Genomic DNA, 14,635 nt, shown 5'->3' on the forward strand with positions numbered 1-14,635 from the left:
AGGGCTCGGTTAACCCCGTTCCTCGGCTGGGAGGGGAACGCGCCCAGCCCCTAATTCAGGGGTTTTTGCCTCATTCTTGCCGCAGCTGCTGGGCATCGTCCAGGGCAGCAGCTCGGGTCTGACCTGACTTTTGGGGGCCTTTTAAGCAACCACCAAACCCCAGTGTGGTTCGGGGTGTGTTGTGGTTCGGGGTGTGTTGTGGTTCGGGGTGTGTTGTGGTTCGGGTATGAAAGGGGGCAGGGTTGTGCTTTTCCTTGTCCAGGTGAGAAGCTCCATTTTCAGGGAGCTCAGAGGCAGGTTGGTTTTGCTGCAGCTGTTCAGACCTTGTGCTCCTTTGTGGAGCGAATCATAGAAATCAAGAGCCGATAAAGCTCTCCTTTCCCTCGGCGGCTGTTGCTGCAGTCTGTCCCCGAGACACTGGATGAAAAACATGTGGTTGGGGGAGGATGTGCAGCCAGGAACATCCGTGTTTTCTGGGAGTTTCTAGTTTGAGATGTAATAAATGGATTTTTTTCACTTAATTCCCTGAAAGTCAGGAGTTGTTGATAGAACGAGGGAGTTGTCTTGCTTTGCTCGCTGCTGGAGGAAAGCAAAAATAAAGTGAGTCTCATCCAAGGAGGGAGCAGCACATTCTAGAAAGCTCCTTGTGAGCCTTTCTTCTTCACGGCACATCACTTTGTTGTAGCCTTTACCTTAGGGAATCACCAGTGTGTTTTGAGGCGTTTGGAAGTGGGATTGTGCCCTGAGTGCAGTGGACAACTTTAAGTTGTTGTGTAGTTGTTGTAGTGAAGTACTCACCTCGGTGCGCTGATGCACGAGGTGGAACAGAAATGAGTCACCTCTTATTAACTCCTCTTGTGAAACAGGAAAAATAACCAGAGCTTGGACTGTGAGTTTGAGAGGTGCCTGTCTGCGTTTGGGCAAAGCGTGTTATTTTCCTGTGTCATGAAGAGGAGGTTTGACAGCTCTGATGGGATGTGCTGCTATTGCAGCCATTCAGATGAACAGAGGCACCTCCCTGGAACAGGAACAAGACCCTTCCTCGCTAGGGACTCTGTGCTGAATGTTTTGACTGCTTTATTCTTCCCTTTCTACACAGGGAGTCACGGAGGAAAACACCTGTGGCTGTTTCTTTGAAGGAGAACGAGCGTCTCTTTGGTGACAGCGCACTAGGAATGGTAAGAGTTCTCGGTACTCCTTGCACCAACTGCAGCTCCTGTACACAGAGCGTGTGTTCCCACTGCTGGGCCCTTTGTGACAAATGTCTGAACCAGCAAGTTTTATTTCATGTCCTCTACTTCTCCTCTCCTTGGTGTGTTACTGGCTCTTTGTGCGCTGGTCTGGCACTCCCATCGCGAGAGCTGTTCACCATGTCGCTTGGGAGAGGTTTGCTTGACATCAGCAAAGCTAAAGAAGTGCAGCTGGGTGATGGGCTTTTTCTTTCTGCAGTCCATAAGGAACCCCAAGGTGGCATTCAGATACTTCCAGGACCTGCTGGGTAAGCGTATCGACAACCCCCACGTGGCGCTGTACCAGTCCCGCTTCCCAGAGCACGAGCTGGTGAAGGATGAGAAGAGGCAGACCGTTATCTTCAAGCTGTCCCAGTAAGCAGCTGCTTCTGGGTTCCTTGTGGGTGGGACTGCAGCTACCAGGCTTCCACAGCTGCCTCTGGTTGCTGGGATTTTCTTGTCTGTTTCTTGTAGAACGATAGAGTATTCTCCAGAGGAGATGCTGGGGATGATCCTGAACTACTCACGTGGTCTGGCTGAGGAATTTGCAGGTAGGATTTAGCTGTTTCTTGCAGCATCTGTGCCTTTGTGTGTTATAGGATTTGAGTAGAGACTGAAGGTGTTTGAAAACCTGTAGGTTTTATAAACAGGCTGTTGGGTCTCTTCAGCTGTAGACTGTAAGCAAGACTGAGCAGCTATCATGTCATCATTCATTTCTAATATGATATGAGTTTGGGGTCTCAATCCTATTCTTGGGGGCAGGCACCCCAGATCCCACCCAGCGTTGCAGTGAGGAAGCCTTACTGGCAATCTCTGGAGAGAGACTAAAGTGTTTTCTCACTCGTGTGTGACTGGAGCAGAGGCTCGTTGGCAGGGAACTGCAGGGACGATGGAAGTGGCTCTGTTGAAGTCTGTTGTCACCAGTCTGGATGGAGACTTGCTGCTGGAGCTAAACTACAATTAGAGAGCAAAAAAACTACCCTCTATTGGGAAACTTGCTAACAGATAAGACTGTCCTGCATTTTCCATGCTGTGTTGCTAGTGAAATACCACAGTGATGAAAATTGGGTGAAGATCATTGAAGGGTTTGACTTGCCTCCTTACTAGGAGGCTGTGTGGTGTTTGGTTGGTAACACCACAGCCAGTTCAAAGACCTTTTACTCTGGAGGGTGAACATAATCCAGTGATAAAGCAAGTCTCCATGAAGATAATATTTGTTGAAATCAAGGGCATCCCAGCACTCTTGAGAGTGTCCTAACGTGTGAAATAGAGATCAGCAGACATGTGGCTTTGTGAGAACCTGCAAAGTCTGGTTGGTTCCAGCAGGAGACAATGAGATTCATCCCTAATGATCCTGGCTGCTGGTGCTGCTTCAGAATTGCGTTCTGTGCGCGTCTTTACCTCGGGTTCTCCGGTTTTGCTGCCCTCATCCTGTTTGTAATGAGTCTTGGCATGTGGCTGCACTGATGGGAAAACGTGTTCCCTGCAACTCTTTCAGAGCAGCCCATCAAGGACGCGGTGATCACTGTCCCTGCCTACTTCAACCAGGCAGAGAGGAGAGCAGTTCTGCACGCAGCTCGCATGGCCGACCTGAAGGTGCTGCAGCTGATCAACGACAACACTGCTGTAGCACTGAACTACGGGGTTTTTAGGAGGAAAGACATCAATGCCACTGCCCAGGTAGGTACAGCTGGGAGATGCGGAGAGGCCCATGCAAGGGCCTGTGGGGGAGAAAGTGCTGCAGGTAAAATCAAAAGGGGTTAACTGTGAGGAAGTGGGCTATGCTATCAGCCAGTCCTCCTCTGTTTTCACATGTTCATCAACGAGAGGAAGAGATGAAACCCTCTGTGGTGGTGCCTGAAAGCCTCCGGAGTGAGGGCAGGTGGCTGGGTGTTCCCATTTTGTGAACCTGTCTTTTGCTCCTTGCCCATCAACCCAGAGGGAGTAACACAAGTGATTTTTCTAAGGGATGGGATGACCAGCTCTGAAATACTTGATTTTCCTGAGGTTGAAGAAGCTTTTAAAGACCAAAGCTTTGTTTTCTGATCTATGAAATGGATGAAAAAAGTTTTCTTGTCTGCTTGTGTCAAGCGTGACCCTGAACATCTCCTGTGTTTGATCAAAGTCCAGGTCCTGTTGTTACGGTGTAAAGCCAGGCTAGGGAGCAGATCATCTCGGCCTGTATCAGGCTCAGACAGCAGTGGGTAATTTCCTTATTCATGGGGGGATGACCAGCTGTTTCTGCTTCACCATCCCAGTTTCTCTTTTCAGAATATCATGTTTTATGACATGGGAGCAGGAAGCACCGTTTGTACTATTGTTACTTATCAGACAGTGAAAACGAAGGACTCGGGAACCCAACCTCAGTTGCAGATCCAGGGTGTTGGGTAAGAATTCAACACCAGTTCCACAGGTCTCAGGAAATAAACTGTTCGTTTCACAGCCTCTTCTAAATGGGGGATTTTGGAATTCCCCATTAGAGTGGGAGAATGGGGAGTGGGAGGCGTTTGGAGCAAGAAGGCTCCAGTTGGTAATAATTCTGGTGTCGCTGTCTTGTGCAGAAGGTAATTGAGAACTTCCAGGAGGCAACCAGGAAACTGACTTTGCTGTGGGCTTGGTTTTTTTAATAGCCTCAAGCCATTTTAGCATAATTCCATTTCCTATAGTTTTACAGAAGTAGAGCCTGTCAGTTTGAAAAAGCAGAATAATCCTTCTAGAGAGGAAAGCCAGTGCAGTGTGGCCAAGTAAGGAGGGGGGTGCTGTGAACTGCCAGACCAGCAGTTTTAACTCCAAAACTTTCATACTGCTGTTCCCAAGAAAATACCTAGGACCCGAGACACTTATCCTTTGGCTTCTCAGCTGTTTGATGTGCTTGGCAATAAGGCCTTTGCCCTAAACACAGTGAAGTTTCCAGCTCAAAGGCTGTTGTGCTGGTGAATCTTTGTTTTGTTATCACGTGTTACTTTTGGAACAACCGTTGTTCCTTCACAGTCACAGCTGATTGTACTGTAGCTACTTTTGACCACTTGCTCTCTGCATATTTGTGAAGTTTGTTGGTATTTCAGCTCTGTTTAAGTTGTTACATTTCTCTTGGTTCTTTTGCTCAGGTTTGACCGAACTCTTGGAGGTTTAGAGATGGAGCTTCGTCTCCGGGACTATTTGGCGAAGCTCTTCAATGCTCAGCACCCTTCAAAAGATGTCCGAAAGAATCCCCGGGCTATGGCCAAACTACTGAAGGAGGCCAACCGCCTGAAAACTGTCCTGAGCGCAAATGCTGACCACGTGGCACAGGTCTGACCTTCTCTCTCAGGGTTTCTGCTTTTTTAGGACTGAGGGTGGGGTGGGTTAAGGGCAGATGTGTGGGAACACTGTCCCTCTGCAGCGTCGCTGTGCTGAAGAGCACCGCTCCCAGTGTTCCGGGGATGGAGGCAGCACCAGTGGTTCACTCAACTTGTGCCCACTTGATCTCACTGCTAGTTAAATGAGTGGATTGGCTGAGAGTTAGTCGTGTGAGGTTTGGTAAATGAATTTACACAGATAGAAGCTGTCTGTTGTATCCACGTTCCACTCTCTCATCACCTGAGCAATGCCGGGGTTCGGATGAGTGCGGTCAGGTCCCAGATGTGTTCAGAAAGCTGGAGCTTTTTGTGCACTGGGCAAGTCAGGCACAGATTGTGTGTGGAGAATGCTCAACAAGTGATTTCATTCTGGTGGTTTTTTTTTTCCTGGACAGATTGAGGGGCTACTTGATGACATTGACTTCAAGGCCAAGGTCTCAAGGCAAGAATTTGAGGATTTGTGTTCCGATTTGTTCCAGCGAGTCCCAGGACCTGTGCAGCAGGCTCTGAGCAGCGCAGAGATGAGCCTGGTAGGTTTAGGATGCATTACCAAACCTGAAGGTTTCCACGTACAGAGCTACTGTCCTGTCATGATCAAAGGATCTGTAACTGTGTTACCAGCACTGCTGAGAGGTGGAGGTGCCTGCTGTTGTAACAGGGCGGCGTTGCTGCTGCGGTGGGGTTACTTGCTGCGGTGTCAAGCAGCAGTCTGTCGTGGCTCCCTGAGCTGTGCACCAAAACCAAAGGACTTGGAGGGGCGTTTCTGTCTGTTAAAAAAACTTTATTCTTGGGCTGTGGGTTTGAAACGCTGATCTTTCATTTTTATTTTGTCCCGGATGCTGGTTCTGGTCTCTCTTCTGAGTTGTTACATCAAAGTGCCTGGAAACAGAATTGTTGCTGTTCAGGCTTCTCGGTTGAGCGCTCCCTTTAGAAGCCCTGATACAGATGGCAGCTGGACCAAACATGAATGCAGTCCTTTGGAGAGACTTACTGCATTTTAGATGCTCTCTTTCTAGGATGCTCTTGAGCATCTTTTGGCTCTGTTATTCAGTGTAAGACACTGAGTCACCTCTCAGAGTCTTGGTTTCCATCTGTTCTGGTCCAGCTTGCTGTCCAAGCCGCTGGCTGTAGTCTGACATTTTAAATCAAGTCCCATGTCTCAGGTGACTCGAAGCAGCGGTCACATTGTCCATGTTTGACAGACCTGACTCCAGGTTCCTCATGCTGGCATGGCTTACGTTGCCAGTCTGAGATCAGCACTGGGTCAGCAGGACGTAGCGTGGGTTTTCTTAGAGCACCACATCGGTGCGTGGTAACCGGGGAAAGAGCTTAAGGAAGCCCTGAACTTAGCTTTCCAAAATTGCTTTCTCAAGACAAGGTGACTGTTTCCAATCCCTAGGATGGAATTGACCAGGTGATTCTAGTTGGCGGTGCCACACGGGTCCCCAAAGTGCAGGAGGTTTTGCTGAAAGCTGTGGGCAAGTGAGTATGTGAGGCCCCCTTCTAGTCCGTGTCCTCTTGACAAGCTGCTGTTCGTGGCAGTGGCTGCAAAGCTGACTGACATCTGTTGCTTTTCACTTTGTAGAGAAGAACTGGGTAAGAATATCAATGCTGATGAGGCTGCTGCCATGGGTGCAGTCTACCAGGCAGCTGCTCTGAGCAAAGCCTTCAAGGTGAAGCCTTTCGTTGTTCGGGATGCCGCTGTGTTTCCTATCCAGGTGAGCCTTGGCGTTCTTTCTCTTCTGCAAGGCGTGGGTAAATGGGGCTACGCTGGGAGAAGCGTTCCAGGTGACCTGTTGGATTCCTTTGAGTAAGGAAGTTCTGGAAATCATTCGTAGAAGCACTGTGACCAAGAAGCCAGGCGTATAGAAACACCACTGAGAAATCCTTGCCTGTCCCCTAACTTTTGCCTGAGGCTGCGGAAACCTCTGGTGTAAGGTGCTGTGGAGGAAGTTTGTGACTGCTGAGACATATTTTGTTTGTGATGCAGGTGGAGTTTACTCGTGAAGTTGAGGAGGAAGATAAATCCAAGAGTTTAAAGCATAACAAGAGGATTTTATTCCAGCGCATGGCGCCTTATCCACAGCGCAAAGTTATCACTTTCAACCGCTACACGGATGACTTCGAGTTCTACGTCAACTACGGGGATCTCTCTTTCCTGAACCAGGATGACCTGCGGTGAGTTGAGGTGTCTGAGCAGAGAGCTCGATGGCAGTGGGATATGTGTAGCTGGAAAATTTTCTTGGCAGGCAGGCCTACGAGTCGGACTGGCCAACCTTGCTGGTCCCTTGCTTTGTGCAGTTGTGCATCGCTGCAAACGTGGCTGTGAGACGTGGTTAGCTGTTCTGCAGCATTTTTATCCTCTGTTTTCTCTCTCCGTTTGTCTCTGTGTCCTCAGGATTTTTGGTGCTCTCAATCTCACTACTGTGAGGCTAAAGGGAGTTGGGGAGAGTTTCAAGAAGCACTCGGATTATGAATCCAAAGGCATCAAAGCTCATTTCAACATGGATGAGAGCGGAGTACTAAGTCTTGACCGGGTAAGCGCTGTCCTGTCGTGCTGTTTTTCAGCCTGTGTATTTTCGAGTTCTGTCCCTCCCTCTGGTATTGATTGTCCCTGCTTAAAACTAATGCTGTGCTCCCCTCTCCCAGGTGGAATCTGTGTTTGAGACCATGGTGGAAGACAAGCTGGAGGAGGAGTCCACGCTGACAAGTAAATGCTGAATATCATTCATACCAACTGTTGTGTTTTACCTGTAGTGGCTGAGATAACTGCAAGCATACTGTTCCTTTGGTTTTGGGGTGTGGAAGTTAAGTGGTTAGCTGTACTCTCTGATTGTGTGTACAGCTCCAAAATGCCTAAAAGCCCTTTGCAAGCAGCTGCTGGGTGCTGCCATGAGTTCTGAAATGTCATACGCTCCTAAGGTGACTATGGCATGAATTGCAACCTGAAAAACAGGAGCTGTTTTCTCCTTGTTCAGCCACAGCCGCTCATTTCAGGAGGTCTGTCCTGAGGGGATGTCCTGCATCCACAGCCTCGCAGTATTCTCCCATCAGGTTGTCTGGCTTGTGATGCCGTCATCTGTGCTTTGCATTGCTCAGGTTTTAGAGCACAGGCTTCCCTACAGAGAGGAGCTGGAAATCTGTGTTTGGAGGTGAAGGGGAGATGTAGGGGCAGCTAGTGCGGCCACAGGTTGAAGCTTGAAGCTTTTTCAGTTAAAGTTATAAATTTCAGGTCACATTCCAGCTGAGGTGGAGGCCCCAGTTGTCCATGTGCACAAAAATACAAAGTGAGATCGGGGAAGGAAGAGTTTCTGGAGTGTATGTAGCTCTCTGGTGATCCTGATGGTTATAAGGGGAAGAATTGAGATCTGAAGACAACTTTCTTCCTTCTCTGGATGCACAATATTCTGGATTTTTTTGTCTCCCATTGACAGAACTTGGAAACACCATCTCAAGCCTGTTTGGGGGTGGTGGCCCTGCACCGGAGACTGGAGAGAACCTGACAGACTCGATTCAGGTGAGCCCCAGGGTGATTGCTAGTGGGAAGGAGCCCCTGGACCTTGCTGCGGCTGCTAAGGAGGCAGCAGTTCCTGTGAGCAGATTTAAAGCCATCTGGCAGCATGTTGGGGTTTTACTTCATTTCAAAGTGCCATATTCCTCCTGAGTTTCATGTGGTGTGTGCTTAAGGAAACTTGCAATCCTTTGCTGGCAAGTCCAGCAGCAGTGGACTAATGTTACAGGACTTGTTTCTGGGGAAGTCTCTCATTTCTAAACTATCCTGGTGCTCTGTGGATAGGCTTCTGTCTGTGCAGGTGTCCAGCAAGGCTCCCTGCTTCCTCCTGGGAGACAGAGGCACAGCTGCTGGCACTAGTGATTAGATTTCCTTCTAGTGAGACGGAGGCTCCTTGTCACAGAGTCATGTCATAGAATCATAGAATGGTTTGGGTTGGAAGGGATCTTAAAGCTCATCCAGTTCCAACCCCCCTGCCATCAGCAGGGACACCTTCCACTAGACCAGGTTGCTCAAAGCCTCATCCAACCTGGCCTTAAACACTTCCAGGGAGGAGCAGCCACAGCTTCCTTGGGCAACCTGTTCCAGTGTCTGACTACCCTCACAGTGAAGAACTTCTTCCTCATATCTAATCTAAACCTCTCCTCTTTCAGTTTAAACCCATTTCCCCTTGTTTTATCATTAACTGCCCTTATGAAAAGTCCTTCCCCAGCTTTCTTGTAGCCCCTTCAGGTACTGGGAGGCCGCTATAAGATCTCCCCGGAGCCTTCTCTTCTCCAGGCTGAACAGCCCAAACTCTTTCAGCCTGTCCTCACAGGAGAGGTGCTCCAGCCCTTGGATCATCCTCGTGGCCTCCTCTGGACTTGTTCTAGCTGCTTGTTCTGTCCTGCACTCAAGTAACTCTTAATTCATATTCTAGCTCAGCGCAGTCCCTCACTAGTGGCTGTGGTCACTCTGAGTGCTGGTTTTCATGTGTACGTTGTTTTGCAGAGAATTCTCTTCTGTGAAACATTTGTATGGAATTTCTATGTTAAAAATACTGTTGCCCCTTTACTTGCTTGTGGTGACCAGGAAGAAGAAGAGAGTTTAGGAGAAATGGGTAAAGAAGAGCAGGGGGAGAAACAAGACCAGAAAAGCAGTACAGAGGATGGTGGTCAAGAGCTGGGAGAAGAGAAACAGCAGCCTTCAGGTCAGGCAGAAACTGCCCCTCCAAAACCAGACTCACAGAAGAAGGAAGAAGGCGAGAAATTAGAGTCTCAGGTGAGCATCAGATTGAAGGAATGGGACTGTAAGTTCAGTGTCTGAGGGGTGTGTTTGCAACAAATAAAATTCCTACAGACCTCAGTGGAATTCTTCATTCCCTGTTAGTGTCCTGCCTTGGAAAAAAGCTGCAAATCTGCAAATCTGTTCCCTTGCCTGAGAATGTACTTTGTCTGTTACAGGATCCCAAAGAAAACAGAGAAAGTGGCAAAGAGGAAGAACCATCCAAAAGTTCTGGTGACAGCACAGTTACCAAAACAGAGGAAGAGAAGAAAATCAAAGCACCCAAGAAGCAGAAGCTTGTCCACGAGATCACTATGGAGCTGGATGTAAACGATGTGCCTGACCTGCTGGAGGATGAACTGAAGAGCTCGATGAAAAAGTATGTTTGAAATGGCTTTGTTAGGGCAAAGCTCTAGGTAGAACTAGATGATCTTTAAGGTCCCTTCCAACCCAAACCATTCTATGATCCTATAAAGGAAAGGAAGTGCTTTGGAGCAGTGGTAGCTCACGCAGCGCTGCCATCCTCAGAAGCTGATGTGTATGATGTGATGCTCTTCTAAAGGCACTTGCTACCTTTGATCTCTTCTCTTTGCATGTTAGACTCCAAGACTTGACAATCAGAGATCTAGAGAAACAGGAGAGAGAAAAATCAGCCAACAGCTTGGAGTCATTCATCTTTGAGACCCAGGTAAGAGAGGGATATAAAGAAATGAGAATTCCTGGAAAGCGGGTACGAGTGTCTTATGCAGCTTGGCTGATCTGAGTGCAGGGGAGTTGTTTGAAATGGGCAACACTGATTTGAAGAGCCCAGCTTTCATGTGTTACCATCATGCTCCTGGTAATGCTAGGAGCAGGAGCTCAGATTTGGGAGGGGTGAATGAGAATCTCCCCACCAGTGCACGCAGCACCCTGGGAGTTCACAGTCCAGCCTGGATGCGAGTGGGTGACCTGGTTGTTTTACGCTTCCACGTTCGGTGATGTTTGACAGGAGCACTTGCTTTGTTCTTTTCAGGACAAGCTTTACCAAGAGGAGTATCAGTTTGTCTCAACAGAGGAGCAGAGAGAAGAAATTTCCAGAAAGCTTAGCGAGGCTTCCAGTTGGATGGAGGAGGAGGGCTATGCAGCTGCAACTAAGGTATTGCTGCGTGGAGGCAGGACACCAGCCTGCTGTCACTGACATGGCAGTGACCACACAGAGTGACAGAGCGTCGATCCACCTTGCTCCTTTGTAATCTGGTTCTTGGAAGCTTCTTGCTTCCTCAGTGCATTATGCACAGAGCAAAAGATGAAGTTCTTCCAGCCATGGATGTGTCTTCAACAGCTTCAGCAGTAACCTGGTGATTCCACATAAAGCTTGGTCACGTTGCTTTCTTTACTGTATTGAAATAGTGTATTTAATAGAGAGAATGACAAAAAACTGCAATTTTAACTTCTGAGGTTTACAATGTTAGACAGTGGGCAAACTAATTGTCTCCTTTCCCCTCTTCCCCACTTGCAGGAGCTGAAGGACAAGCTTTCAGAGCTGAAAAAGCTTTGTAGGAACCTCTTTTTCCGTGTTGAGGAAAGAAGAAAGTGGCCGGAACGCCTGGCTGCCCTGGAAAGTCTGCTCAACCACTCAACCATCTTTCTCAAGTAAGAGCAAGCTGTTGAGGAGGAAAGTCGTGCAGGTGATAATGGAAGAGATGCCAGCAGAACATGACCAGACTGAATGTGCTCTGAGAGTCACTAGCGCTTCTTGAGAAGACCAGAACCCCGCTTACTAGCGGTTGGTTCTGCAGAACCCATCGACAGAACCACGCAAGCTGTGTTAAAACGGGGGGGACAGGAAGTGTCCAGTGCTGCACACCACATTTGCAGGCAGATTTTTCCCTCTTGGTCCTATGGCCTCAGCTGTTTTTTCCCTCTTCCCTGGTTTTCTGATCTCGTGATAGCTGCATTTGCTGGCTCTATATTCTGTTCTTAGCATCCAGAGATTGATTTTGGACCCTGTGTCCTGCAGATGCGAGAGATGAATGAGAAATGTACTAATTGGTTGGTGTGTGCAGTGGCTAGTTATTTTTATGATTACTGGAGCTGTAAACACTTGAGTTGCCAATCTGCATTCTGTTTGGTTTAACAGAAACAACCTTTCTTCTTATCTTTAAGGGGTGCCCGAATGATTCCAGAGTCTGACCAGATATTCACAGAGGTGGAACTGGGTACGCTGGAAAAAGCTATCAATGAAACAACGGTAATAAATGCTTCTGGGGGAAGGGGGAGGTGTCAGTTTGGGTTGTGTTTCCTGTCTGAAGTAATAGGTCGTGTACTCTCACTCAAGGTCATGGAATAGAGTGTGCAGGTCTTGTTTCCGTGCCACCAGCAAACCTTTTCTGTGCTTTAGTGTTTCCTAATGCCCAGCTTGACCCCGGACTGCTTGTGGGGATAATGGTTCTTGTGTTGTGTGTGGACAGTTGTCTCCAGGAGAGTGGTGGTGTAGCCCAGTAATCTGGCTGTAGTTTTTAAAAGCGGATGCTGGGTTTTGAGGGTTCTGTTTCTTTGTTTTGTCCTATGTCTGGGTCACTAAGAAACTGGTGGAAAGGTGGCAGGGAGCAGCATTATCCTGAGTAAGTTAGAAGGCCCAGGGGTGATAACTTTGAGATGCTGTGATGTACAGTGGTTCCTGGAACCAAAGAGCATCCGAAAAGCACCTCTTTTATCCCACAGATTTGGAAAAACGAGACGCTGGCCGAGCAGAACAAGCTCTCTCCTACTGAGAAACCTGTCCTGCTGTCCAAAGACATCGAGCTGAAGATAGCAGCTCTGGACAGGGAAGTGCAGTATCTGCTGAATAAGGCCAAGTTTGCAAAACCCAAACCCAAAAAGGAGAAGAACAACACAAAAACTGATTCAGGCAAGAATGCTACAGCAACCTCTGAGACCGAGAACACTATCCCTCCCACGGAGGGGAAACAAGACGGTGAGGAGCTCGTGGGGAGCGTGGATGTAACTCCCAGCATGTAATTACCTTGTGTAACATGCTCGTGTCTCTCTGCCTTGAGTGAAAGGGAGCTAATGAAGTGAAGACAATAGTTAACTGTGGGATCAAATGATCCTCCTCTTAGTTTTCAAAGACAGATGGGAAAATCTAGGTATGGTAGTGTCCTCTTCCCCCACCGTTTGTTTGTTTGTTTGTTTTTCTGTGACAGAACAGAAGCTATTTATGAACTTCCTAGCATGGTTAGTCAGTATCTGTCTGGTTGGCTGGCTGCCTTCTAAGAATGACAAGCCATCAATTTCATTCTGAGTGTCCAGAGCAAGTATTCAAGCTCACATCCTATAGCAAGGAATAGAATGAGCTGTTGATGACAAAGGCTTGTGGCTTAGATGGACCCCAGGAAAAAAACAAACCCAAAACAATCTTCTTGGGACACTTAAGACTGGCAGTTTTGTGATCTTTTTAAGATCCTCAGGTTCTGAGTGCCTTGGTCATTTTAAATGTAGGCTGCTGTTTGTCAGTGGAGTTCCCTGACAGTTCCTCTGGCCTGAGTAAGAGATCCAGCTTGTAGTCACAGCTCCAAAGGTGACTTCCCTGTGCAACCGCTGAATCTCCAGGGCTTTTGGGGACATAAACCCGGCAGACAGAGGTGGTGAGAAGCAAGGAGCAGTTCTGTGATGCTTCTCTGAGTGTTAGAGATCCACTGTGGCAGTGAATTACCGCGGTCCTGCTGAGCCTGCACGGCTGGCTTTGCTTGTCAGCCTCGCCGCTGCTCACCTCGCCTCCCTGCACCTCCCTGTGCCTGTCTTTTCTCCCTTAACTTTTGTGCTGTTTCTGCTTGAAACGTAGACAAACCTGAGGATATCAGTCCAGCCAAGGAACCTCCTGCAGCTGAGAAAGTAACAGCAGATGAGGAGCCTGGATCAGACTCTGGTGGGTAAATGTTTAACTAATGGACTCGAACTCGGTAGCCACACGTGTGAGAGCTGTCTGTCTGCATCCTCCCTTCCACCTCTTTAGCTGTGGGAGGCAGGAAGGCAGCAGAATCCCTGGTTGGGAAGCAATTGTTAATTCTGCAAAGGGGAAGATGCAAATTTGGGTTTCTCATTGTTCCTGCACTTTCACGGTTCAGCGTGAAGCTAAAACATGCCGCTGCCTCCTGCCTCAGCAGCCACTTTATCATAGAATCCCAGAATGGTTTGGGTTGGAAGGGACCTGAAAGCTCATCCAGTCCCAACCCCCCTGCCAGCAGCAGGGACACCTTCCACTAGACCAGGTTGCTCAAAGCCTCATCCAGCCTGGCCTTCAACACTTCCAGGGAGGGGGCATCTACAACTTCCTTGGGCAACCTGTTCCAGTGTCTGACCACCCTCACAGTGAAGAACTTCTTCCTAATATCTAATCTAAACCTCCCCTCTTTCAGTTTATGTCTCAGTCGCTGCAGTTTAAGCCAGTCCTGTAGTTTTAGATGTTTGGCAGGTGGAGGGCAGCGCTGTCTTCAGCTCTTTGGAGCCGTGTGTCAGTCCTCAAAATCATTCTGGTACCACAGACTGGGAGTTTGGTGGAATACTCGGTGAATGTCGGGGACTTTGAGCGCTGCTTCGTACGCTGAAAACGCTGTTACAGTGTGTAACTGAGTTTACTTCGTTATGCAGGGTCCAAAAAAGAGAAGACGACAGAAGCTGGAGGAGAAAGCAGGAAAAACGATGAGTTATAACGCCCCTGAAATCCCACTGATGTCAACATCTATTTATTTCATGGTTACTTTCTTGAGTTTTTATAATGGACCTGGTTAGTCCTGATGTAAATGGAACACAACAAACAATCTGACAACAAAATGGGATAGAGATGTACATTTTTCTCTTATTTTTTTTTTCTTTCTGGGGATTTTGCCGCTACTAACTTAGTGAATTGTTTTTTGGTTTTCTTACGTGTTTAAAGGTGGCAGTGTGCCTACCGAGAATTGTTTCAGTACAGAAGTCACCAGAGTGACTTTTCTGTGGAGAAAAAGCAGTAAGGAAACATGTTGAGCTTCAGGAAGTTGGAAGGTGAACTCGGTGCCTCCTCTGGTGAAGATAAATGGGATGGATGCGGAAGGAGGTGGAGCTGAGATGGTGTTGTCTTTGCGTAGGAGGTCCTGGCTTAAAGGAGCGCTGTGATTTCAGCTGGTGGGAGGTGGATCCTCTTCTGGATTCACAGGTGGGACAAAACTGGGGCGGCGTTTGCTCCGTGCTTTGCGATCAGGAAGTGTCCGTTCTCCACAGGCTGCTGTTAAGGCCGTTTCTCTGTCCGTGCTCTGTAGCAGAGTCTGAAACCGTTA

The 14,635-nt window shown here is 48.2% G+C and overlaps 1 protein-coding gene across 1 annotated transcript; it reads left to right on the forward strand.

The window, feature by feature from the left end:
* Nucleotides 1-1,049: 1,049 nt before the first annotated feature.
* Nucleotides 1,050-14,032, forward strand: HYOU1 (hypoxia up-regulated 1; the record flags this gene model as incomplete). Its single annotated transcript, XM_029084321.1, has 22 exons — nucleotides 1,050-1,178; nucleotides 1,450-1,604; nucleotides 1,704-1,780; nucleotides 2,728-2,909; nucleotides 3,501-3,616; nucleotides 4,337-4,520; nucleotides 4,963-5,097; nucleotides 5,967-6,049; nucleotides 6,153-6,285; nucleotides 6,558-6,745; nucleotides 6,966-7,104; nucleotides 7,217-7,277; nucleotides 8,002-8,084; nucleotides 9,150-9,338; nucleotides 9,521-9,720; nucleotides 9,942-10,029; nucleotides 10,354-10,476; nucleotides 10,840-10,973; nucleotides 11,487-11,571; nucleotides 12,045-12,297; nucleotides 13,165-13,248; nucleotides 13,971-14,032. Coding segments are annotated over 22 exons (2,883 nt in total), but the record flags the coding sequence as incomplete, so codon positions are not given.
* Nucleotides 14,033-14,635: the final 603 nt, after the last annotated feature.

This window comes from Antrostomus carolinensis, unplaced genomic scaffold, assembly GCF_000700745.2.
Source record: "Antrostomus carolinensis isolate BGI_N321 unplaced genomic scaffold, ASM70074v2 scaffold45903, whole genome shotgun sequence".
In the NCBI taxonomy this organism is placed as follows: domain Eukaryota; kingdom Metazoa; phylum Chordata; class Aves; order Caprimulgiformes; family Caprimulgidae; genus Antrostomus; species Antrostomus carolinensis.